Raw genomic sequence first — 11,931 nt, 5'->3', positions numbered from 1 at the left:
ATTTAGGGAAGCCTTCTAGGTAGTAGTGCACCCCCCCTGCGGAACAAGGGTTGCTGCTAGACTTCATGATCCAGACATGGCAGGAGTCTGTGGCAGATACCTGTACATTAATTTCCCCAGAAGTTGGGCTTAAGTTTGAGGCTCTAGCTATGTCTTCATGCATTTTAAGGGGGAGAGAGATGTAGAGTTGGAAGAGTATGAGGATGATCTTCCTCTGTCATACTGGACTAGCAGCTGTCACTCATTTCTGCTAGATCAAAGCAAAGGAGGAGGATGGATACAGCATCCCTAGAGCAAGGCCACCTAGGAGATCTTGCCAGACAAGCCTGCATGGCTCAGTGAACTGGAGGCAAAGGGGAAGAATTAAAAAGGTGTGTGGTAAGGGATTAATTTGGGCACCAGTTACTGTTATAAGCTATTAAAAACAATAACCCCTGTTAAAACCAATAAATAATAGGCCTGTCATAGCAGTAAGTAACTAACAAAGAGAAAGACTGAGCAGGCTTGTGTTTGTTTCAGCCAGGATGTCGTCTGATACTCCAGATGTTGCCTGTCAGGATGAAATCATTCCAGCCACAGTGTTTTTCAAGATCTAGCAGTTACAAGTCGCATTGCTGGACTAATACTGCATATAAGAAGATAAGTAAGTGCTGCAGCTTCAGTGCTTTTCTTGGTAACATACTGTGAATTATTTATGCCATCTCTTTGTCATCCTGGAGGCTTTGGTGAAGGGAGAAAAATGCTTGAGTATGCAGCTTCATTTATAGACCACAGTAAAATGGTGTATGAAACAGATGCATCAGCAGGTAGTACAGTTACTTACAAGCCATTGTAGGCTGCCCACCTATATGGATGTCATATATTATCTGGAATTGTAGCAAGAGGAAATTTGCTGAAGCCCCTCACAGTGGATCTGTTATTAGCTGGGTATAACAACTGTATTTTTCTCTCTCTCATATCTCTGTGAATCTGGTGTTATATTGGCAGAATAGCTTGGAAAAACTGTCTTGCAAGTGCCAGTTTAAAGAGATACTTAAGCACAAGCCTAACTTTAAAAAATAATATAAAGCTCTTAATGAACACTTGTAATGAGAGAATGAACTAGCTGGCTCCCATTTCTGTTGTATGAACTTCACACCATTACACCTGTTTAGCACTTGGGAAGGGGACATGTAAATACCCTGGACATTCAAAGAGAGTTAGTCACCTAACATGCTTTCGCATCCCTGTGAGTCTCACAAAGCATCTTTTAGCATCTTTATAATCGTAAAGATCTTTGTAGTCGTGGTGGTAAGTGATTTTTCCGGAATGTCCATGGGAGATGAGGAAACTCAATTCATTTCTCTGAAGTCTCACATCAGCACTGTTACCTCAGGAATACCCTCTTCTTGTGATATATAAATATTGGTTATAATAAAAAAAAAAAAAAGTGAGAAGTAGAACGGGTGCATACTTACTTTCATCACATAGTCAAGGTAAGTGCATTTGAATGTTTTGATAAATGGTGATATTGTAAAAGGCAGGTGTCTTCTTAATCGTGATCCCAAATTCTGCATGTCTTTGCTTGTGCACCTACTATTACTGGCTAAAACATTACTCCAGAATTAAGCAGGTTACTGAGGAGCTTGTCAATCCTATTACATGTGCAGCTGCAGCAACATTTTTAATTCAATTTGTTAAGGGATATTGACATCATCTCTATTAAATCATCTTATGGGAGAGGTGGAATAGGAGGGACCATTAGCAAATGCCATATGCTAACCTCACGCATGTCCACACTATAATGTAAGTTACGAACAAAGGCATATTCCCAGATGTAGTTATCTCATATGGAAGAGACTTATTAGGTCATCACATCCATTGTTCGTAAGGACTAAGGGATGGGGGTTGTGTGAAGGGGAGAGGACACAGACAGATGCAAAGCTGTATGATGGATATGCCTGATTACAGCATGAACAGTAGTTGAAAAGAGAGGATCATGCAGAGTTTGCTGCTGTGAATTTATTCAAAGTTTAATGAGCCAAATCTGCCACCTTTGCATCCAGCAAAAATTTTGCATCCATTGGAAAGACGGCCAAGTAAGGCCCAAAATTAGACACTGGATAATATCCTTAATACACAGCTACTGTCATAGTAACTGTCTTTGCTGCTGTTCTTTTTAAAAGATGCAAAGCCATGAGTAACAACACTTCTGCATGTACTCATCTACACATATTAATGTGCCTACTTTACAAAAGGGTAGGCTTGGGTTACCGCCTTTTATCCTCTGCCCTAAAATGACTGCTCTACAGTTACACCTTAAGAAATACCCCTCAGATGTCCTGACTTTCAGTTCTCTTCTCCCATGTAGTGGCCTAATTACTAGTCTGCCTTCCTGCCCAGAGAGTAAAATATAGTCAGAGGGTCCTGAGGCTGCTCTAATTATTCCTTACCTTCCAAAAGCTAGGAGTAAAAACCAGAAATCTTTACCGGCAGACCCTTATTCTGGCTACTTGATTATACTATTTGCTTACAAAAGCTTTTTAGTGGAAGGTTCCAGCCTAGTTTAGACTACTTTTTTTCGGACTACCTTATCTTGCTATTTTAAGAGGTGGTCAGTATTTCACATTATAGTGCAGTGGCTTAGGACAGGATTCCAGTGCTCCTCCACAGTAGAAATAATAAATAACGTTAAGAAAGAAGCTATCTACAAGATAGTTACTTGCAGTCTTCTAAGTAACTTGAAGTCATAGCTAAGGTTAAATTTCATTCTAGGTAGTCATGAAGGCCAATTTGATTAGTAGTGTTTGTGCATAGAAGGCTTCTTTGATATTAAATTATTGCTACTTCCCCCCCCCCCCCCACCAGTCTCAGCCAGTGTTCATTGATTAAGTGTGCTGCTCCAGGCATAAATAAATAAATAAATAAAATCACATCCTGCAGCTAATCAATGGGCTGGTTTTTAAAAGTCTGCGGATCACATTACAAGGGCAACTGCCATTGTGGGTTCAGCAGATGTGGCTGCAAGCTGCGATTTTGCATGCAAATGTGATTTAAAAACAAACCGTGCCTCCCCGCATCTCAGCTCTCTGGTTTTAAAAGTGGCCTGTTCACTCAGTCGTTTGCTAGAATGCATTTATTTAAACATTGTTTTACTGGAAGAGTCTGAAACAGCTAAAAATTTGTTTTAGCACTTCATACTATTCTACTCTGCACAAGGCAAAAAGAATTTCACATCAGAAAAGCCTTCTTTAGCCAATCTTTGTTGATCAATATCATTGGACACAGCGACCTAATGTACACTGGCAAAACAATTAACTCTCATTATTTTGCCTGATTCCTCCCCTGAAGGCACTAGCTGCAAGCAATATTGACTCAGTGCAGTTTTAATGAAGATGAACAATTTGGTGGATCGTCTTACATACCATAATCATGATTTCTTTCCTTTCATTGTGTGTACAAAACATACATTTTTGTGACACACAGTCATACATACTTACATACAGACTTATCTATCATTTTGACATTCTTGTAGTATTCTCAAGGACCCTTCCAATGTTAAAATGAGATGATACTCAAAAACTGAAAGTGAGATAAACACATTTGTGAAAGGTTTGTAGGAGGTACTGTGCATGCACAGATTTCCAGAGTTAACGGATAAATTGACGGGAAGACAAATAATGGAAGAGTTTTGCCCAAAATGGCACAATGCAGTAAGAAAGCCCAATCAGAACCTGGGTGTAATTATCCATTGGCCTGTGCTACTGTCCTCATTACAATCCTACAAAATAAGATAGTATCCGTATAAGAAAGCAGATTCCAAGGCTGACTCTTATCTTGCTCATATTAGTTTAACTCCATCTATATAAGCAGTCTGTCCTAGTACATTACAAGATCCTAAATTAACTCAAGAAAGTGAGACTCTTTTTATTGCTTTCTATGGACCTTTAATTAGGTCCTCACACAAGCCACCCCAGACCAATTAGAGTTATTGGGGGTTTATCAACAGTTCCTCTAAAAAAATTCAGGATATTTACACTCCTGTCTTCTTATTAAGTCAGCAGATGATTTGCTGTGGAACAGGGGATATCTCTGCCCTTCCCTCCCACACTGCCCTGCTGTTCCCCTCTGGATGGGTCATAAATGCTTGGGAAATTTTGGGCTGTCATGCGAGTGCTTTTAAGTCAATTATAGCAGTGTGTAGGACCCTGGACATTAAACCTTCTATTCTGGATACTTGTCTATTTAAAACAGTGTTTCAGTGTTCACTGATGCTCAGCTCTGCATACCTAAGAGTCCTTACTTACTCTCTTTTCTACACCTAATATTTCCTATATTTTACCGTTTCATGTTTAAGAATTGTATTCCTTTGAAATGCAAAACAGTGGTAGAAACTGTTGTGTAGGGAGAACTTTAAGTTGGAGTCTGTAGCTGTGATGCATCTTCAATATAATAACAGCTAGGTTAACAAACATGAAAGGAAAAACTTTTGAGGAAGAAAGGCCTGTCTCTTTCTTGTCAGGCTCCTAACGTACTCAATCTCAAACACGACTGCTTTGAAGCATCTTCTTCCAGTGCACACTAGATTTCAGCCTCTTAGAGGTCCCATTATTTTTAAAGGAAGGGGATATCTGACTGTAAAGCACAGGACCATTGTAAATAGTATCAGAAAATGTTATGAGTAATCAAGAATCATCCTATAGGATATAAATTTTTAGTACCAAGTTACCACGGGCCAGATCCTGCTTACTTTTCTCTCATTTTAGACAAAGATGTTTTGTAAAGATAGGTTCAAGAGGGATTTGGCCCTGTATCTTTCATGAGATCATTTTTATTTAGCCTAGCTGTGGCATATCTGCAGAACTGCCAGTGTCTGTGAGTTGTGTAGCAATCAACAGTGACAGCAAAACATGATGCTATTGTGCATTGGCAGATAACAGCAAACAAATTGACCTTACATGTCAGGCATGTCACTAAACCAAGCAACTCTATTCTTTTGAAAATAAACATGCGCGCTCTCTCTCCCCCTCTTTCATTCTTTTCAGTAAATACAACCAATGGCATACAATTTAGACATTTCAGTTTTGGTTTAGAAAGGTTTCATGTACCAAGCTATGATAGATATTTCAGTTTTGGTTTAGAAAGGTTTCATGTACCAAGCTATGAATCTTTCAGTTCTGAGTTTTTTCTGAGGACTGGAAGCCAGCGGCTGCTGCATATTTTCCAGGCTGAGACCAATTTTAGTGTTCAGCACATCACCTAACCTTGGGGTGTCTTAGTTTACTCCCACGTGTACGCGAACAACTTGACCAAGGAATAGGGTCTTCTGCAAGCAGAATCCTGTGTCTTTAGATTTAGATGCCTTTTATTCCTCTCCAAAAGATGTACAATGATTTATTTTGTGTAGTGCAGATTCACTCTTTCTCTACCACATTCTCTATTTTATGATACTTGTCGAGTACGGTATACTCTCCTTCTTGTACCAATCACCTCAGCACGTTAGCTGAACTCTTCCTGAACAGTTCCCAGTTCAAATTGAATTACACTGTGTCATGCAAAGGCTAAAATGTATGTAAGAGCCTGCGTATCTGAGACTTACGGGGTTCAGTATCGTAAGGCATCTACAATACATTATTCAGAAAAGCCTAAGCAGGCAGCATACCTAGTGATTAGGATCAAAAGTATCTGCACTCTAATGCAGTGTCTTTGTGCTTCTCGCTAGCATGATTTACATCATTAAGCACCATAGTGCCTTAAATGAATTCGTACCTTAGCTTCACTGGTCTTGAAAGGACACTGATGCATCATCTTACTTTGACACTACAGCTAATCACATCCAGAAGAATTAACAGACATGCAGCCATAAATTTTGGCATTTGAACTTCAGATAAGGATTGGAGGTGAAAAACTGGCTTGGGAGCCAAATGGACGTTGCAACTTGCAAAGTATATCCTTGGCATATGGGCAGAAATCTGGAAATCACAAGGTCAAAGTATACAAAAGTTGTTTTTAACTCAGATGTTCAATAGTTCCTGCCCTAATCACTTGTTTGCATTCCCAAAGCTCTTTGAAGAAACCAGGAATATTGATCTCTAGGCTTCATTCCTCCAAGCATTAGATGTGTGATCAGATAGACCCCTTCAGATTCACCTTGAGGACGGAGTGACCAGAATTTCCAGTGATCAACCCCCAGAATTCTTGTACTGGCTACTCAAAGGAAGTTAGTTTTTCAAGTTTTTCAATAATTGAAATGGAACAAAATGAGAGTCTCAAGCAGAGCATCTTTAGCCAGCAATGTTAAAGGCACTATTTTTATAGTGTGGAAGGTGGGAAGAAAACATTTTCTAGTCCAGTTAACTTTGTCCTCTCCGGAGAGGAAGCCCCAGTAGCAGTGTGTCTTTGGAGAAAGAATAAAAGCAGATGAAATAAACATCACCTTATCAAAATTCTTTGCTTTTTTCTGGTAAATCACTAAATATAATAATGTGTATCATCAGATGTGGTGAAGTAGGAAAGCTCTACTAAAATCCAGTTTTTAACTGCTTGAAGACCTGAGACAAAACACTGGTTCTGCATGTTAAGTTTATATTGATCTGTGCTAAAAATCTCCATGCAAACATCCTTGAATTCTGAGTTAGCTTGGAGCTGGATTTTTCTGCCTGTAAAACCTATACATGCAAAAGTAGATGTGGTGTTTGGATTGCAAGTGCTCATGTCCTCAACTATGATCTAAGGAGCCTTCTGCTATTTTGCTTCCTTACCATTTTACTCTCCAGCCTACAACACAGTCCTACAACCAGAAGTCTCTATTACTAGACAAGGCTTTGCTTTCACAGGCACAGTTATCAAGAAAAAAAGATCTCTAAATGTAGGTGTAAAAATTGTATAGCATCCTTATATGACACTGGTTTGAATCTCTCTCTCTCTCGCACACGCACGTGCGCGCATCTTTATAACTACCACTGATTCCACTAGCTTGACTGAAATCATTGCTAAATTACCTTGGGGTAAAACAAGAATGAGGACCACCTGTTTAACAGAAACCATTTTATTTTCTTCCTGACTGATGCAAGAAGGATTCAGTGCTGTCCAGCAATGAGACAGTGGATATCACCCTTGAAGCTGCTACAGACAAGTAAGAGAACTGAGAAACTACTGACAAATTTTTATTTCTCTTACTGGGAGGGTTAGGCATTGATGAGAATACAAAAGAACGTATGTTTCTCCATCAGGTAACTATGCCTAGCTTATGCGTAAGGGCTCAATGTCACACTTGTCTGCATTCTCACAGGTCATCTCTTCTTTTCTCTGTAACTGGACATTTCTCTGAAAAAAAAGTGTCACTCTGCTTCCCTCCGCATGGAACTGCATTTTAACTTGATTTTCTTGTTTTCTGTAGCCTCAGGCAATTATTTGATAAGCCTGTTAACACAGTTACTTCAGCTGAGGGGTGAGAGGAAGGCAGAAATCTAGGCACTGAAACAGAACAGCAAGACGTGTGATTCTGCAGTGCATCCCTCTTGTCCATACTGCATAGTCATTAATAAAGTCTCCCAGGTTTCTCACAACGTGCTGTCAGGATCGGAATCTGGGCTGCCCTTCACAGGGGAGTGAGGATACTGCAGTTTCAGCTCTTCCCAAATTCAAATAGGTCTAACCTCTGGGACTGCTCTAATTTTTTGTCTACAGCAAGTCAGCCACAGACAACCTAGAATAGCTGAACTACAAAATATTTTGTCCAGGTTTCCTTAAATCCTTGCACAGGAGTTTTAGTCAGTGGCAGGGAAGAACAGCAATCTGAGATGTGTGCGTAGTTTCATTTGTTTGGTAATCTGAGACAGATAGAATTTTTATCTTGGGCAGAAATTCAGGTCAGTTGTGAAACGAAAACTCAAAGGCATTCCTTTAGAAAATGTTTCTCTGCTGTAGCTTCCCCAAAGTTCCACTTTTCCTCCATTATTCTGACTGAAAGTATTTACTGAGGTTGACCTGAATTTACAAATAGTTGATTTTTCGTCAAAACTGCATCTATCAATTTCTACAAAGTTTGACCAAAGCCTGTAAGAGAATTCAGGCAGAACCTGTGCCTCAGAGTTTACCAGATAACCCGGTTGGGTTAGGAAAAATTGCACTGTCGTGCTTGCCTTGCATTGGATCTTTGCAATGAAGATCCAGCAGTTAAGATTCTCAGGCAGGCATTTACACGCCCTGTTCTCTGTAGCAAGCACTTCCTATGTGAAAAGCAACACCAAAATATTCTTTGAATGCATATAAATACATATATATGGAAACTTCTTTTGTTTTGAGGCAAGAGGATATCTACAGTGAATACAGACCATTTATATCCTGGCAGTCTTAGCTTAAATACCGCACAACTTGATGTCTGCTTTTCCGAGGCAGTTTGTTCTAAGAAGGGTTAAGCTTTGTGTTTGTCGACAGCATTGCAGCAAAGGGGATGAAGTAAGCTTGAAGGGCAGAAATGATGTACTGCATCTTTAATAGGGTGTGTCCAATCCACTTGCTGCAGTCTCTGCTGCAGTGAGGTTTGAACTGGACTCCGACTGTCTGCTTTGTTAACCCTCCTGTTTAATAATAGTTGCAGATAGCGATCATATCCAGACACTGTGCTAGAATGGCTATTGATCCAAAACCACCAATTAGCCCATGAAGGATGAGAAACTTTATGTAGCACATATTCCCAGCTTAGTTACCTGTTACTTTGCTTAGTCCCAAAAAACTTTTTCAGTGATTCCAAGTTTAGGGAGTTAAAAGGTTCTACTGTATGTGAAGAGGAGCTCGCCAGAGATTTCAGCACTCTGTAGCATGTTATCCTGTTAATAGCTTTACATAGTCATCAAACACATTGTGCAATAGTTGCTGAATGTTGCCGAGTCAAACAGGCACTTACAAAAAAGATTATTAGGCTGTTGAAGTTCCTTGGGATTTGTAACAGAGCCTTAAACTTACTTTACATACAGTCCTAAAAGACACTGATCTTTTAAAGTACCGAGAAGCAGCTTCTACAGGATTGGAAGACATAAATTGTTTGAAATTTGAAATTCTTTTGATTTCACAGCTGTATCCTCTGCCTTCATAACTGCAGTGTTAGCACTACTGTACTGGGCAGGTCCAAAGCCTCATACATAGTTAATTGATTGCTTGTTGCTTTAGTTATACAAAGCCTTCCATAATCTCAGGAGTGCTTGTTCTCTTTATATATAAACATCTGTCTGTAACAGAAATAGCAGGTTTACATCATTTGAATTTGTGTATTACAAAGTTTATAGACAATGTTTGCAGTGATTTTTTTAAGTAAAAGGAAGACTCTTCTACTTCTACAGATAGCTAGTTCTACAGACCAGCTTGTAATTTGTTATTTCCCTCACACAGTGTGCTGCTATAAGAAGGGTTCCAGTGTCACCATATGCACTTTCTGTTTCATGTTTAGATCCCATCCTTTTTTAATTTAAGTTTTGATCATAATATGCAGCCAAGACTTCATCTTTCTTCCACTGAACTGAAGCTAGTGGCAAATATCCCATTAACCTTAATCAAAAGGTAAAATTTAAACAAATTTAGACAAAACAAATCTATAACTTAGGCTATCAGTTCAATAGCGACTTGTGAGTTCTTATGGATTCATGCTGCTAGCTCATTTGTATGCATGGGGTCCTAGAGAAAATGTGGAGTCCAGCTAAAACTGATCAGGCTTCCTGCTAATATTAAGGAAGATTAAAGTAGGTCTGACTGCAAGATTAGTCTCTGTAATTATTATGTGGCAAACATCATTTCTGCTTGTCTGTGAAGTGTCCATTGTACTTTTGGCACTGGAAATGAAACAATTGTTCAGTTTCCTCTAATGTCACAAGAATTCACAATTCCAAATCCTGTGGAGACTTCAGAGAAGCTTGCAGAAAACCATAATTGGGTAGTACTTCACATAGAATTATACAGCACATACATTTTCAAAGAGGGTGCAGAGCCAGACTTCAAAGCTGATTGAGTGATGTTACCTCTACTATAGAGCAAACCCTTTTAGATGACACTGAACATCAACTACATGAACAGTGAAATGCTGCTGATTCATCTGTATCTATACTTTCCCTTATGTGAACTCTAGTGCCACCAAGTGCCTGTCCACAGTAAGAAAGCGGCCCTGCCTGATTTACACAGACAGCTTCTAAATAATTTTGGGGGGAATGCAGTGATCTGCAGCAGGTGGGATCAGAGCAAAAATAGATTCTATGAAACACAGAAATAAAGAGGCTGGAAGTTGAGATTAGAACATGAGGTCTTCCAGAGCCTTAAAATTCACTATGATGGAGCTATAAAAAAAGAGTTAGCCACATTCTCAGCTTAAATTTATTGTCTGCAAAGAAAGAATGATTCAGGAGTTAACGTACCAGACATTAATGCAAATGCACAGTTCACACCAAAAAAGTACCGGATACTTTGTTCCTGAGCACTTCCTTTTCTTGCAAACAAAAGATTCAGCAGATTTCTCAGCAGAATTGAGGAGTGGCCTGAAAGCAAACGTGAGGGGTCTGGGCTGGATGTTGTATAGTGGGAAAAGTGGGAAAGAGGTGTGAACTGCCACTCATGAGTAATGCCTCATCATTTTGAAAAAGAGATACCAAATATGTGCCAGTAGAAACAATGAAGGAACAAAATCTTCAGTCCTTCTAGCCACTCCAAATAACACATTAATAAATTTATTTTTTAAATGATTAAAAATTTATTTTAAAAACCATAACAGTAGCTCATGGAACAGCTCCAAAACCAGACAGGAGTCTGGCAGAGACATTTCAGACTAATTTGGGTTTTATTCTGTTGGCCTCTGAAATGCTAGTTCTGCTGTTGACAGGTGAAGTAAAGAAAAGGAGAGATGACGTTAAGACGAAACTGTGACAGCCTTAAAGCAATGATGGATGAGACAATGCATCATATGCATGCATCAATGTTATGTAATCTCAGAGAAGCAAGCTTGCCAAAACTGACATAAATAGCTGGAACATTTTTAGGTGTAAACTCTTCTTGATTCTCAAGTGGATTGTATCTGCCAGGACTGACTGTGCTGCTAATTTTTTCTATACCACTCAAGGTGATCAGGAGATCTTAAAAACTGAAGGTCTGAGCTGCATGTCTTCCTCCATGTTATGAGAAGGGAATAATGCCTGATTTTAGAGCTCAAGTAGTATAAACTCTTGCTGTTCTCTGCAGCAGAGCTTTGCTGGATTGCACCATCTCTGGCTGTATACTAATCAGAAGTCCAGTCTTTTGAGAGATGTCAGCATGGCATTGAAGGCAGCAGAGTGGTGCTGATTTACAGCAGCTCAGATCCAGTATTCTCATTTGCTTTCTAATACAGGCTGTGGTAATTACAGTTTGCACACAAGCACGCACAAGAAACACACACATTTTTTCTTAAGACAAAAGGCTCCATCCTTTTTGTGCAGGTTCTTTTCATTTGTTATGCAGTTTTAGCATGCTTCTTATTTATATTTCATGACTGAACTAATGTTCTAGGCTAAAGGCTGTCATCTCTCTACTTCTGTTACTTCATATACTTATAAAAGAATGTGGATCTGATCCTGCAATGCTACAGTACTTAATCTTCCACCACGAAAGTTGGTGTATGATCACACTCTTTGTCTTACTCAGATTATTCTTTGATGTCAGTAAAGCAGTAATATAGTCAAGTCATCCTGCCTGCCTCGTAGTGCAGCTTTGATGAACAAATTAGTCAGTCTTTCTAGATTGCTGTGTTAGAGCTAAGCATTATTTGGGCTGAATATCTAGGATGTCAACAATCTGTTCCTCTTGGATTTCTATACTAAACTCACTAATTAAAATCCAGAAAAACAGGAAGACAGAGGGAAGCTTTTTCTTACTTACAGTAGAGAATTACCAGTTGCCAGCAAGTAATTTTATTTTCTTTTGCGTGGTTGGTTG

At 39.2% G+C, this 11,931-nt stretch overlaps 1 protein-coding gene across 1 annotated transcript in view; it reads left to right on the top strand.

Annotated features, from left to right (window-relative positions):
- Nucleotides 1-525: 525 nt before the first annotated feature.
- The window catches only part of DOCK5 (dedicator of cytokinesis 5), a 114,340-nt gene continuing 102,934 nt past the window's right edge, over nt 526-11,931 (top strand). The window contains exon 1 of the mRNA XM_026122323.2: nt 526-643. Coding sequence (XP_025978108.2) covers nt 544-643 — 100 coding nt within the window. The 5' untranslated portion in view covers nt 526-543. The remainder of the gene's footprint in view (nt 644-11,931) is intronic.

Source organism: Dromaius novaehollandiae, chromosome 26 (assembly GCF_036370855.1).
Source record: "Dromaius novaehollandiae isolate bDroNov1 chromosome 26, bDroNov1.hap1, whole genome shotgun sequence".
Classification (NCBI taxonomy): Eukaryota; Metazoa; Chordata; class Aves; order Casuariiformes; family Dromaiidae; genus Dromaius; species Dromaius novaehollandiae.
The sequence above is the reverse complement of the archived record's forward strand: the minus strand, read 5'-3'. Positions and strand labels throughout refer to the sequence as shown.